At 43.7% G+C, this 15,208-nt stretch overlaps 1 protein-coding gene across 3 annotated transcripts in view; it reads right to left on the bottom strand.

Annotated features, from left to right (window-relative positions):
- Positions 1–4,469: 4,469 nt before the first annotated feature.
- LOC146854004 (glycine N-acyltransferase-like) overlaps positions 4,470–15,208 on the bottom strand; it is a 208,007-nt gene continuing 197,268 nt past the window's right edge. For all 3 annotated transcript variants that reach the window (XM_085651869.1, XM_085651870.1, XM_085651871.1), the window contains one exon: positions 4,470–6,162. In XM_085651869.1, coding sequence (XP_085507995.1) covers positions 5,640–6,162 — 523 coding nt within the window. In that variant the 3' untranslated portion in view covers positions 4,470–5,639. The remainder of the gene's footprint in view (positions 6,163–15,208) is intronic.

The raw sequence follows: 15,208 nt of genomic DNA, 5'->3' as shown, positions 1-15,208 counted from the left end.
GAAAGTAACTGAAGTCCATGGCAGGAGCTGAGAGCACCGCGCGTCCATCGCAGACCCCTGATAACCTCAAAGGCAAAGCAGAGGCAAACGCCCAACACAAGGGGCACACAGCACCACACAGAGCAGTGCGGATCACGCCTAGCAAAATTAAGACTGCCAATACCTTAAAGTCCACAAACTGACTACAGTACACATTCTGTCAAGGCAAACAACTGTAGCACCAAATGCTATTCATAAAACTAAACAGTGGCACAGCATAAAGCCACCACCTGCCAAAACTGCCAACTAAAGAAAGCACAAGTGAATCAGGATGGCAAGGCCTACAAAGTCATCCCAGTCAAGAGCTCACAGCAGAAATCGGCCCCAGCAACAACCAGGTGTGGTGTGATGAGCCAGAAGGAAAGACCACTACTGCATTCTATCTCCACCAGACAGCCAACTCCACAGAAGAAGCAGTCTGGCTTGTTGCCTAAACGAGGATCGGGTGAGCCAAGCAGCAAAAAGTCAGCCTAGCACTCTGATTCTGCTTTAGCACGAAAGAGGTGTGCAAGCATCCTAGGAAGGAACCTGGATCACGAGGTGCAACCCACTGAATTCCACCCACTAAAGAGACTGAGAACCTCAGAGACACCATATTGATTGCCCAAACTTGTAGATGGACAAAGCCCCACACAGGAGAAAGTCCAAGAAAAGCAAGGCCAGACTAGACCAGAAGGTGAACAAATGCACACAACTATTTGACTGTGGTTCAGACAATAGGAACACATTGTCCTGCTTGCTCAAGGCACAATGTGGCAACATTCCACCAACCTTGCCTGATAGCATCAACACCTCAAGGCACAAGTAATGTGCCACCTAAAGGAAGGCGGGTGAAACCCTGCTGCCCACAGAAAAATGGCTCTGAGTAGGGAATGACAACATGTGGCATGACACCACACCTTCCCAGAGAACAAGTGTCAGTCAGCAGAGAGACCTTCGAGGCAGAGGGTGAGCTACCCACATCCACTAGGAGTGGGATCTCCAAAAAGGTCCAAGAATGTATGCATCACATCGCCATACGCACCACAACACCAATGGAAACATGGACAATTGGATCAGTATCTGCCCTGATCGTCACCAAGCCGGAGCACAACACAACACCAAAGGGCAGTGGCCGGACTACAGCAAGAGTCAACCATGGAGAGGCCTTGTTGGCTGACACCTGAAGAAGATGCAGGCCGCTGCACCCAGAAGAAGAGACCCACAACAAGAAGTCTCAACTGAAAGAAAGAAGGTGTATGCCAAAGCACAAAGGAGAAAGTGGAGAATGGATTGTGACCTGCCGGTTCACACTGGGAACCCTGATGAGCGACCAAGCCCAGAAGAAAGTAGTATCAATAGTGGTCAGGCCTGGAAGTCATGCTTGAGAGGACTTGGGCCATGGATGGAAGGCATCAATCCATACAAAGAAGCCACTGAGATGAAACAAGGACAGCCTGATGACAGCACAGGTGGAAAACAGGGAGTAACCCGCAACCACATGCAAACTGAGCCTCTGACCAAAGTCCAGCGGGAGAATAATAAATGAGCTGCAAGCACGTGCAAATGGAGTCTCTTCCCAAGCCCAGCGCGAGACAATCATTTTGTTAAGTCACTGACTGGCTGGTCAATGAGCATGCCAGAACAGGAGCAGGCCTGCTCAGGTTCATCCCCTGGGTCCAGCAGTCACCCCATAGACTGGTTTAGGTTTAACCCAAGCAGTCCCAAATAAAAAAACGTTCACCAAAACAGGAAGAGAAAAACTAACAGTGATTGCATGGTAACCTTAGGAACCAAGTAACAGGACCAGTCTGCACAATTGGCACCGTGTTGAGTGCTCGGATTGCTAACTTATTTTCATAAACAAGGGAACCCAAAGGTAAGTCAGGGACCATAGGTATGGTTATTTAAAAAGGGAACAAAAGGTCCCTTCCAACAGATTATTATGTAAACATAAACATAGAAGTCAAATAGTTTCTATGACAACATTGATTGGATGAAGTAATAACAAAATGTAATTAATATGAGAATGAGTAAAAGAAAACACAAACAATTAAAATGGGAAACACACAAGACACCATATGAATTGGGTAACACAACTCAGACATTAACTAGTGACTAGGTAAAGAGTTACTGTCACATCCAGTCAGGCAACAATGCTATTGTAATTAACAGGACATTGTGATAGTTATGGTAATACAGGTCGACGATGTTTCGATCCGATTCAAAAATCTAGGGATCATCATCAGGACTAAGTAATATATGCCTGAGACAAGAAATGCCTGAGGAGCAAAGCCCACAGTACAACTTAACAAAAATGGAGCCCAATATTTAATTGCAACTGGCTGGGAGTTCTTGTTTTGGCATGATGAGACACTGAGTCAGGACAGGACCTGAGTCAGGACAGGACCTTCAGTGCCTGAGAAGTTGGCCAGATACACCACATGGCCAGTGTGAAAGCTGATGCAGGTGCATGTGTGGCAGGCTAGGAGCTCTCTACATAGCCTGCCACATTCCCTACTGATGGTAGCCTGCATTGAAATCTAGCACTGAAAAACATTGCACCCCTTTCAGTCCACAGATTAGGTCATTAGTGGGTGGTGCCTTGTGTCTCTTTTGTGTAATAATTTTTCCAATCTAAAAGATACAGACGGTTTGATGGTGTATGCAAGCTCAACACATTGTTTACAGGATCATTAATGCATTTTGCCGCAGGTAACATGAGTGTCTGTCTTTTTTTCTTAACAGGTTCGATCGGCGGTCTACTATTTATGCACAGCAATACTGTACCTGGTTGTTTCAGTTTACATTCTTGAAAAAGAACAGCGATGGGTTTTTAAGCTCCGAACATATACCCAGGGACTCCATGATAATATCCCGTAGGGCCTCTTCAGTTAACCCTAGCCTCATACACTTGAATTCAGAAAGGGTATCATAACCTCCTGAAAATAACCTCCATCTTCCACACGAAAATTATGACAATTACCTGTTGTCATTTCTTTAAAAGTACACCTACAATACTTGATGCCTCTAAGGTTTTAGATCCAGAAAACTTAGTCAGTAGGCATATCCAACTATGGGGCAGATTTACAACTTCTGGCGCACCCCTGTAAATCAGCAGGGATGCGCCAAGAAAGATACGTCACGCAAAACTACCCGTGCGCACTGATAGGCAGATGCGTGACGTATCTGCCAGTGTAAGGTTGGCGCAGTGCGAGAGTCGTGTCACGGGCACGACGCAACTCCAGCACAGTTCCAGCCCGGCCAATCGCCAACATGCTGCATCACGCCTTACGCCTGCTTCAAGCAGGCGCAAGGTTTTGACGCAGCTGCGTCGGTAAAGTGACTGAGTGAAATCGAGGCTTTCCTCTGACATAACGCCCACACTGCGACAGAACGCAACGGCGGCGTAAAAGTGTTGCAAGGGGCTTGTAAATCTGTCCCTATGTTTTTAATTTTTAATTTTTGGATATGACTGGAACTCTGGTTTCCTGCAATTAGGACTTAGGAGCCTGAAAGTTGATGCTTCCAAAATCATCCGGTCTGCCTGTTTTACACACAGAAATAAAAACTATAAGGCTGACTCATGAGCCAGCAATTAGTGATTATTTATAATGATCACTGACCACATAGTGTTTGCTTCGGGTCAAACAACGCTCAACGTATACTATCGATAGTATTACCTAAGGTCCATCCTTCTCAGCATCCCGTCGTTCAAAGAAGCAACTGTCATAAGAATTTTTCCATGAAATGATTGAAGCATAGCTAATTTACACTCTTTTTTCCCCCTGAAGTCATACCCCCAACAGGGCTCCTATGCTACGCCACCAGTAGCAGCCATGCGGAAAATGTGCCTCTTAGTTTTTCCAAACATTGAGTCCTGACACGCTCGCGCCTCACAGGCATGATCCATGTCATAAAACAAGGACCGAGGCAGCAATATGCCATGATGTGGTCCCGAGGGTAGAGATTAGCCGCATTGCCCGAGGCGGTCTTGACAAAGTAAGTTACGGGAAGCCTTTAAGGGATATTCTTTCCTAAAAACGGCGGCAGCCTGGTTTTAGAAATACACAGTTGTACGGTCATCTGCGGTACAATTCCTTGATTGAGATATTTATTTCTTTACCAACAAGGTGTGACTACAGACCCCTCGACCCTGGTTTTGACCATGACGCTGTAGCGTAGTGTATTTTAAGTATGTGAAGGAGTATTTAACTTTATTTAATTTCCTTTATGTTTTATGTATTGTCTTGTCTCATATTGTCTAACGAGTGTATTTTTTCACAACCACTAAGTTTGACTACAATATACATGCTAAAGAGTGATTACTTGTTAGACCTGTTGGGCACCCACAATATTTGGGTGAAACACAATCCTGGTTCTAGATGGACTTTGTGACCTGTCAGCCATGCTGACAGGCATGTTTTTTTTAACACCTTTTCCTTTTTTTTACAGATACAGGATATTCTGAGACAACTGTATGTATATTAAGTGCATGCACAGTGGGTATGTATGTGAGTGTCCTTATTTAAGGATTCATTCGGAGTGCACCAACGGGACTGGTCCCTGTGTGGTCCTGAGTCAGAGCCAATACGGGAACAGCTCGAAACATGTTGACTACCTATTACTGTGACAACTAGACTCATTATAATCTCAGTTTTCAGTAATAGCCCCTCCTTTTAACCTTACCAGCTAGGTGCGGGAATACAATAGTAGCCCACTAGTTAGGTATTTTTAACTTTACTTTTTTCCACTCCCCCCGTTTCTAGTCAATACCAGTAAGGCTTCTGCTTAATCGTTTAGTCACATCACGCCTCAATCCGTAAGGGATTGGGATGAACCCCAATGAGGAAGCATGCCACCTAGGGGCAATCCTGGTGGGTGAGGGGTCTCCAGGAAAACAGTCTTTTTACCTGCTAAGTGATCACAGTGGATTCTCAGTGTATCCTTTTCCCTTATGGCAAGAAAAATGGGCCTCGTGGGTTGTCACTCCTGTCTCTAAGTAAAAACTCATAGTCTCTGTCTTTGGAATCAGATGACCTTATTTGTTTTATGAAATTGCATTCTTTGTCATGGTGCTTGCATTAGATATGTCACAAGAGGGGGCAAATGAGATTATGTTAGCAGCCACCACACATACACACACCCATTAGCAGGCCTCTTCACACACATCCCCCTCCAGCACTGCCTACAATTTGCAGGGGTGGGAGGGTCGGCCTGCTTGGGAGCAGGAGAGACACCTGAAAAAGAAATGTGTCACAATCCTTAGAGGACTGACTAGCCTTTTTAAGGCAGCCCCAGCATTTATCAAGCAGTCTTCATGCATCGAGCAGTCTTCATGTGTGCCCCAACAGGATTTCGCCTTTAGGATAAAATGGCAGAGTGACCCGGATTTAGCTGATATTTCCTCTTATTGACTCTTTTTGACATACCAGTCTTATGTGCTTTATGTTTTTAATGGGGTCCTGCTTTGGTGACAGGATGACAGTCAATATTGATTCATAAGGGCATTCTTCACAATTTAAATATTAATTGATGTTTTTATTGATGTTTTTCAAGGGACCACTTGTTGCTTGCAGGCTGCTTCTGAGTGCCATCAGTGAAGTCTGATTCCCAGCATCCTATTTTAAGAAATATCTAAATATGGTAAAAGGAAGCTGTGAACACATGCGAGATGACACAGTTGGAGTACCTTTAGGAAAACCTCTCCTGTGGTAAATATGTGTTTCCCTCCCTTGAGGCCTACAAATCCACTTCAAGTATTCACAAGGGGCTGTGCGTAAACCCACTCTTCGTGCCACACTGAGTATCTGGACGTTCTGCTTGCTGGTGATAAGGTGATATGGGAAATCATCCCACTGTAGATGGAGAGAGACAATGAAGGGTATGAGGAGACTAGTGAAGATCCCCCTGCCTCGATATGCTGGCACAGTGTATCCCATCCTTATTTCTGCTGTCTGGTCCATGACGAACCAGGAGATGGGCTTCCCTCCTGGGTCCCGCATGCACAAGTTGGGCAGGTTCTGGATGCATTGGCGGACTATTTTAAGGCTGTTCTCATTCCCCCCATTTATCCAGAAGGCATTCACCAGCTCAGCTTCAGCATCACTGAATGCAGAAAATTGAAATGCTGGCTGATCATCCCTGCAGAAAAGAGACAAAGTAATATTTACGGAGAATTCAACATGCATTGCTGTCAATCACAAATCAATATTCTTCCTTGTTACGTAAAAATAATAATTTATTTAGAGACTTAAGAAGAGCAAGAATCGTACCACAACCAAGTTAGTATGTATTACAAGTCTCAGTCAATTGAATCAACATGACCATATACGTTATGTGCAATTAAAGTCATTCGACGGTAGACAACTCTAGTAGAGTTGATGGAGATACTACTACATACCTTTTTACCTCCTTCACCTGCTCTAGGCGAGAAACCCGCCCTTTCCTTTGTGACCCCCTACACCCATTCTTCTAATCCGCATGCAGGTTGTTAAACAACTGAAGCAACCACCTTCCCCACACACTCCCATTTCCTCTGCATCCCCTTCCACACATCACAGGCGTTCCTCAACATAGCAGGAACAACAGATTTCATTTATAGTCATTCATAATTCAAACTCTCAGATACTTTTCCTCTCAGCAACATGAAAGGAGTGACTCCCCATACCAACCTCAGGAGGGTTCACATTACCAACTGGATCACTCCTCATGCCATCCCACACTCCAAATCATTCATTAATGCCAACTGGAAACGGTCCTTCACCAACCTGTAAAAGTACTCCACCAGACCATTACTACTGGGGTGGCAAATCAATGTTCTTGAATGTTTTACACCAAATTGAAAAAGATAATTGCCCATCTCTTTAGGTACCAGCTGGGTTCATTGCTGGTGACTAATTCCTCAGGATTTAATTCTCAATTTAAGATGTGTTTCGTGAATTCGAGCACCTTCTTGGACTAATAATCCAACTTTAAAATGACACTCTTTAGTATTCTCCATCTCGCTCCAAACAGACCAGAAATGTCCAAAGCTAAATTACTCACAGGCTGTTCTGGCAACTTCGCAAGTTTCTGAGGAAAAGATTAAGGCCGTCCCACCGACTTGTCCTCGGAAACATTCCAACCAACTCAACTGTGACCTCTCCAACTGCCGTATTATGATCCACAGCAGGTAAAACTTCGACCTCGTCAGTCAGAAACCATTCTGCCTGACCGTGTCGTTTGGAAACCAGGCCGATCCGACTGAGTTGGTTTGAAAGGTTATCCCATAGGCATTCCGGTTATCCTGCCTAAGAGATTAGGATGCATCTGCTGCAGTTGCAGAACTGTGTCGGTTTCTGTTTTACATGGCAAGTGTAAAATACAACAAGCATTGAAAATGCAATAGGTCTTGCCTTTGATTTAGTTAAAGCCATTTGCTTTGCTAATGGTATTGTATAGCAAAGCAAATGGCTTTAACTTAATAAAAGGCGAGACCTATTGCATTTTCGATGCTTTTTTTTGTTAGGCATGGGGAGATTTAGAGATTTGCCGAGAATCACGGAATCTTGAGCGTCCATGCCGAGACTCAAACCCAGTTCCCCGGCTCCGAGGTCGACCGCCCTAGACATTAGGCCACACCACTTACTATGTCCTATGCTGAATATAATTTTTTTTAAATTACAGTTTAAAAGTATCTTCACTCTATTTCAAGCAATCAATGATTTCCCACACAAACATATTTCTTTTGCTTTGGGTGGCACATACATATTGGAAATACTCGCGTCACAACCACCTCCCAGGACGCGACATTTTTCTACAGATATGAAATATGTCGCCCGAAAATGCGCCACAATGAAATTGTCACTTTTCTTACAAAAAAGATACATTTCACACTGAATAAAGACTGCCTTTTATGGAGCATTTGACATTGCGTAGATGATGATTCACCATATGTACTTAAATAATAATTTAAAATACATGACTGGACGGCTCATCCACATTCCTGACTAGTGAAACATTCCTTTCACAAAAAAAAAAACTATAATATCGCACTATAGAATGTTAATCAAAACGAGGAGTCTGGATGTGGCAAACCCCGCTGATCAGAACACCTTGGATGGAATTTTCACAAAATCCCTCCTCTCAGAGTAGACACATATATGACTTGAAAAAAAAAGTTGTTTCCACGTGACTTGACACAGGTATGTGCGGAGAGCAATGCGTCTCTACAAGCCTAACCTCTCACTAAGAGATTTGCCACATCACTGGTGCGTCTCACCGCATTCACTCACCGTTTGTTTATGCTGTTGCTAGCGGCTGCCCTTCTTCGCGCCTACTTTCTTGAGCACGATATCTTGGCACACGTACGTTTATTCAGAGACGGGAGCAGTTATAAATCCAACAAACAACATACAGCGCATGCACACGTACAAAGAAGGGCAAGCCCGCCAGGGAGAGCCCCTGGACCAACAATGATTCATGGTGCTCGTGGCCAACTCTCGGCTATAATTATAAACGTACTTCATTTGTACTGAGCAGGCACAAGGACACGATCTATGACATTCTATCAAAGTGAAACAAGGCAGCAGGAGGCTATCTGTCAGCACTAACTTCACAGGGACCGGGAGCACACCTCAGCCCCCACCGCCCGCGCGCTTGTCCGTCACTCACCCATTATCAGGGGCAGCAGGAAGCAGAGGGAAGCTTACAGCATCTTGCAGTGTGTCCTGGGGTGTCCCGCCACAGCACACTTAAAACCAGCATTAGTTTTAAACAAAATCACTGCTGGCAACGGGAACAAGGACAACATGAACGGGGCAGGACTAACAAGCATTAGTGCTTATAATTTAAACAAAATGGTGTCGGCCTGTCCACATCAGCGTGCGCGTGCACATCTGTGTTCATCCGTACGCGTGCATATTTAGCTTTGGCTGAATCGATCACAAAAGGCCCTCGCATGGCGAGTGCAGCGCATGCACTGCTATTGCCAGCCAAGACTTAAAAAAAACAAGCATTGGCATAGCCAATAGGTCTCGCTATTGGGACCTTATAAGTATTTAGTTATGCAGCACAATATCCTTGGTGCAACAACATCAACTGTTGCACTGCTAAACACTTATATGGTCCCAAAGGCGAGACCTATTGGCTATGCCAATGCTTGTTTTTAAAGTGCATAACACACTGTGAACCCCTTTCCTAATGTCATTAGGCTTATAAAAACTAGGCTAAGGGGCTATGTCTGGAAATTCACCAATGTCGTTGATCTGTAACTAAGAGAGCAAAATGAAGACAACGCTGACTTGCATACAGTGTAAGATGCTTGCATTGGGTTTGGAAATTTCTCATGACGATTAATGCTCACAGCGTCTTAATTTTTTTAACTCAGACCTACATTAACAGTGAACAATAAATGGGAAAGAGCAACCTCACAAACTCCTGCCCATGTTAAAATCAACTAGTAAGTCAAAGAGATTTTACATATGCGCTCGGGACTGCTATATGTTAGCCTACTACAATATATTATTCTTTTGATTACAGCGCTCTTAGATCGAGGGAACGAAGATATGGTACTCGTTTAGTAGCTTGGCGAAACCCTTGAAAAAGTTTATTGAAAAGAGGTAATATATGTCGTGGGATCTTATACCATTCATTGGATGTAAAGAGTGTAGATTAGTCTTAAGGGAACAGTCCTAAAATATATGTACACATATATTCACCACCTTTAAGATAAGGCAGAACCTGTACACAATGGTGTTAGTTCACTATGGGGTGTTCTTAGTTTAATTTAGTTTGTAATTCTGGGTTCTTGCCCGCCACTTCAGTACTTTGCATTGAATGTAGTTTCTTAGTCACATGACCTGCTCCATTGTTTCTATGTGTATATAGTGTAAATAATGACATATTACAATCAGAACTCACGTACGAATTGATAATAGGAATATTTAATTTGTTCCTATAGATTGAACTCAATGAGATTATATATACATGTGCCCTAGTCCTGATGAGGCCTAAAGATTTTCTTGGCTGAAACGCGTCGACAACGATTTTGAAGACACTCATTGGATTGTTTGTGGTTTTGAGTATAGTTTAAAGAGTACTTTAATGAATGTGGAGATCATAATTATAAGATCTCTAAGTGTCTCTTTAGGAGTGATCTTCGATAATAAGGAATGTTCTAACAAATTGATTTCATAGACATCCTAATTGATTAATAGGGCTTGTTCGATATGTATATGTTCATTTTTTTCTTTGTCCTTAAAAAATAGTATTGTAAATATTGTAAATGTTTATGTATATATATCTAAAAGATTAATCTTTATACATTTGTGCTGAAGTATAAAAATAAATAGACTTAGACATACGTAACCCAGATGTTTAAGATACATTTTTTCTTGAGTTGGAATTGCCGTTGACGATCATATAAAATAATGACAATTAAGTTTACACTGAGGAAATATATAACTCAAGGGAGGAGATAATTCATTTGTCTCGTCACCAAATTAAAGGTATAGCATTAGTCCCGAGGCATTATTTTTTTCTTCTCCATTGTTTACGTACCCAGATGCCAGAGGGTTATCAGTTTGGGTTCTCCCCTTTGTTTAAAGAGGCATGTTAAAGTCAAGGACATCAGTAAACTTTACATGAAGGATAGTGGGAAAATGTGCAAGATCGAGACAGAAATTCCAAAAGTCCATTTAAAAATGGCTTGAGCTGTAACATAATACAGGTTTTTGCCACTAGACTATACAGTGCAATGGGTTAAACAAGGGCAGTGCAATCCAATTGAAACCATTCGCTACTGGTGAAGTGGAATTTTCACAGCGCTCTTCAACATGCCACAATGAGCTTGTCATGATCCACCCGAATTAAAGCAGCGCCTTATTAACCAAGCTTCTACTCTCATAACAATTTGGCACTATCCTAACATCTCACTTTTAGGTTGCTCTCCTAGTAACCAACGTTTGAAGCGCAATGACACCACTGGTGCGATATGTAGCGCTACACACACAAAAACAACGAGGGTCATTGTGCTGTGCGCAACCAAAAGCCGAGTCTGTGAATGTCTGCATAAGGGGCCTGCAGTGAATTCCGACAGCGTCCTCCGGCTCTAAGACACCCCTTGTTACCCCGGTACATTCACAAGTGTTGGACAATTGTGAGAAGAGGGACATTTTCGTGTTAATAATGTAACCCGCTGCAGCGTGGGCTCACAGACATCCCTCGTGAAGCGCAAGCTGCCTGTTCAGCTGAAGAACCGCATCAGCGCCAAACAAGGGTTGACATGGGACTACCATGTACGGCTGCTGGTATAAAAGGGTCTTTTCACCAGCTGCGTTTCCCAACTGTGTGCAACAGAGATTCAGTAAACAGCACTGAGAAGACTTGTGTGTAGGCGCGCTAACTGCTGCTCTGTGTGCTTTGAAGTTCCATTCACTTCGAATCGCACTTTCCATGTTTACGTTTGCGTTATTCTTTTTAGTGTGCAGAGCTCTGATAGATATCACAGATATTGTTTCAGCGAAACGCAGTTATAAATTCAGATAGATGCACATCCACAGGACATAGTGGACTGGTCGTGCAAGCCCTATGATCTACTTTCATTTGTATAATCTGCAAAAAATAAGCATGTCAGTGGCATGCATGATGGCCAGCATTGAACTGTGCTCCACAATCACTTGGAAGGGGAGGGACAGATGTTTCACCTTGAGCCCCCCTCCCCCGCCCCCACTCTCCTCAACCCACAGGCGCCAAGCACCCTTTCCGAAAGGAGGTGTGAACTGCGCCAGTGACAGCCCAACCCTTGGCAGTCAGTTCACAGACAATGGCCACGAAGGGGGCCAATTAATGGCCCGCAGGGGGGCACTGTGCCTGCAGCAGAGAATAAAGGTCACGAGTGAATAAAGGTCACTGTAGGGGTTGGAACAGGCCTTCACACCTTGAACAATACACCGACACACCCACTTACACTATTAATACACTGTAAGGAACGAAGGCCTGTAAATGTAGCCTGCCTAGCTGTCCCTGCAAGTGTAATTTATTTATTTGCACTAGTGAGATTATGCATTTGTGTCTGATGGAACAGTTGCACGGAACATGTGAAGGGCAGTTTCCCAGCACTTGTTTGTGAAAGGAAGCCCAAAAAGCATTGGCCGCGCAAAACACGATGGTGTGGGGAGAATGAACAAGCATTGGATGCGCAAGACGCGATGGTGGGGGGGTGGGGGAGAGAAGCGGGAGTTCTGATGAAAACGTGTGAAATAGCAGCAGGGAAGGGGGCGGAGAGGGGCTACGAGGGAGAGCGACGTAAAGCCATATGGCTGCTTTGCGCGCGTGCACGCCTCGTGCACTGTAGCTCTATGCCAGGGGAAGCACTTTAAAAACCCACTTACAAAATGTCTCAAAGAGACTCAGCGAGACCTAAAAACAGGTAGCACGCAACCGGTGGGAGCTGAAAAACAGGCAACAGACACAGAAGGCATATAAAGACGTGGCACAGAGACAAATAGTGTGCGCTAATATCCTCCTTACCAGTCTGTGCATTTGTTAGCACAATAAAGCCAGAACCATTGTGTTGTCCAGGGCTTATTGCCAATGCCTTTGGGAGTCTCTAGATTTCATCAGTTCGGTCCCCAATATTGTTTGCCAACCTGCAGGAGCAGGGCTTGTGAACAGCTCCCGTTGCTGCGCTGGCACAATCAGGCCGGTGCACTGACAGAGTCTAACTTTTAAAAGATGTGCAATTACTTTATACATTAAATGACGCACAGTCTCTGTGCATTACTTTAAATTTTAACATTTTTACTTTTTTTCAGGAGTGACATGCGCTACCTGAATTTGCATTGCTGCGCTTTGGTTAAATGCAAAGTTTAAAGGATTTCATATGCAGGCTGAAAATAACACAACTATTACCTTTAGCTCGCTGGATGTTGTAATTTAAGGACCCAATCTTTAAAATAAAATGATTTATGCTTATTAAAAACAAATATTATATTTATTTACAGTTTTAAAAAAAAAATCTGAATGTTCAACGGGAGGTTCCAAGAGCAGCATTCCCGAAGACAAGGGGAAATAAATGATACTGTCAGGGGTACAAAGCTAGATGATGCAGAGTTTCTTGGCCTATGTGTGTCTAATGCATCGTGTAGTCCGTGGGGGCGGGGCATGAGGACCTAAGCGAGTTCATTAATTGTGCTAGTCCTCACTCTGATTTTTTGCCCACCGCCATGACGAGCGCATTCACTGTATCCAGTAAATAGTTTTGCTTGCTTTTGCAGGCCTTTCCTGTACAGTTCATATGATACTGGTATAATTCCAACAAATGAAACGATAAAAGTTGAAAAAATAACGATTTAAATATGTACTCCATGTAGATATTGCCTAACTTCCATATCGTAGTACTGATGCTTGCGTTTTTAGGTTGCCTTTATATGAATAAAAGTTACAAAATAAACAGAAGGAAAAAATGCAGGCTTGTTACTCAAGCAGAAAAGACAGCGGACCTATTTAGCACGTCGGGACAGAGTTTTAAATAAAGCTTGAAGACAAAAGAGAATTCAATTTATCAGTAGCTTTGGGCACAAAGAAAGTATGACAAATATGGAGTCTGACATTGCTGTTAGAAAATGAAGGGAAAACAAGAGGCAAGAGTGCAAATGGACTGGGACGGATTCAGAGGTCGATGGCTATTTATTACAAGTATTGGCCACGCGGCTGCGATAGTGACGCTGCCGCGAATGACAAAAGTATTAAAATAAACAAGCTTTGGCCGCCGCGAAATTGAAAGTGATCGCGATTGCGCGCTGTAAGCGCGGCGGAGGAAAGACACATGGCGCTGCGCGCGTGCACGCTCACGTGCACGCAAGCTTTAGGCCACAGGCAGCACTTTAAAAAGCTGTACACAAAATGTCTCGGCCAGACCAGAGCATGCGCTGGATCAGGCGAGACCTAAAAATCAGAAACAACAACAAGCATAGAGAGCGCCCCCCAAAAAATACTTTAAATAGTAGGCACACCCACCAATTCACACATATAAAGACCCAAAAAATTTGCATGATCATTTGCTTCCACAATACTGCTGGAAGCCCAAGAGAGAAGACCTTGTTCATTCCCTGCTCTCACCCTTGCACACACTCACACAGTGCATTCACACCACTACTTGCACATATCACTTTTTTCAAATTCTTTTTCTTAAGCACACCCTCGATTTTTCATTCACACTCACCCTCACACCCACCCTCACACATATCCCTCACCATGCCCAAGAAGAAGCTCTCATGTTTTTAAGATAAGGAATTGATAGTGCTTGTAGATGAAATCTTCTAAGTAGAGCCACATTTATTCGGGATCCTAGTCTAGCAGACCCCCCCTCAGCCAGAAAAATAAGATGTGGAACAGGATAGTCAACAAGGTGAATGCTGAAGCACCTGTCCTGTGCTCTCTGGATGATATGAAGAGAAAGTAGTACTATGTGAGAAGGAGGGTAAAAAAACTGCATGCAGAAGCACATGAAAATGCACAACGGACTGGTCGTGGCCCTCCTGCACTACCTGTGCACTTTACTCCTGGGATGAAAAGGAGTGTACCATCCTTCCTCTGGAGAGCATGTATGAGATACCAGAAGGAATGGAGTCTGGTAAGTAGCTACTCCACATTCCACTCAAGTTAGCAATTACACTTCTGCAGACATGTCTGCAATGGTCACAGTAATATAAATGTTAGTTTTTTTATTCAAACAAACTATTAGTTAATAAACATGTGATGTGTATGTAATACATATAAACCACATACCTGCAATAAAAATGAAAAGGATTAAAACCATTGCCATGTACACAATTTTTTACAAACTCACATCAAGGCTTTGTGCTCCAGTCACCAGTGTTAGCCATCTTGCCAGTACTTTTCCACTCACTGTCAGAAAAGCAGAGTCCCAGGTAGGCTGGTTTGAATGGATGGGAAGGTCAGTGGAGGACGGGGCCTGATAGGAGATGTAGTCATTGCAAACACTCATCCTACCACCCAGCCCAACAAGCCCACTAGGAACAATGCTTTCCTGACAGTGAGTGGAAATATACTGGCAAGGTGGCTGACACTGGGGACTGGTGTTTGAAGCACAAGGCTATGATGGAAGTTGGCTTCAAGTGAGACACCAGTCCTCAGTGTCAGCCATCTTGCCAGGACATTTTCACTCACTGTCAGGAAAGAAGAG

This window comes from Triturus cristatus, chromosome 4_1, assembly GCF_964204655.1.
Source record: "Triturus cristatus chromosome 4_1, aTriCri1.1, whole genome shotgun sequence".
NCBI classification, from domain to species: Eukaryota; Metazoa; Chordata; class Amphibia; order Caudata; family Salamandridae; genus Triturus; species Triturus cristatus.
The sequence above is the reverse complement of the archived record's forward strand: the minus strand, read 5'-3'. Positions and strand labels throughout refer to the sequence as shown.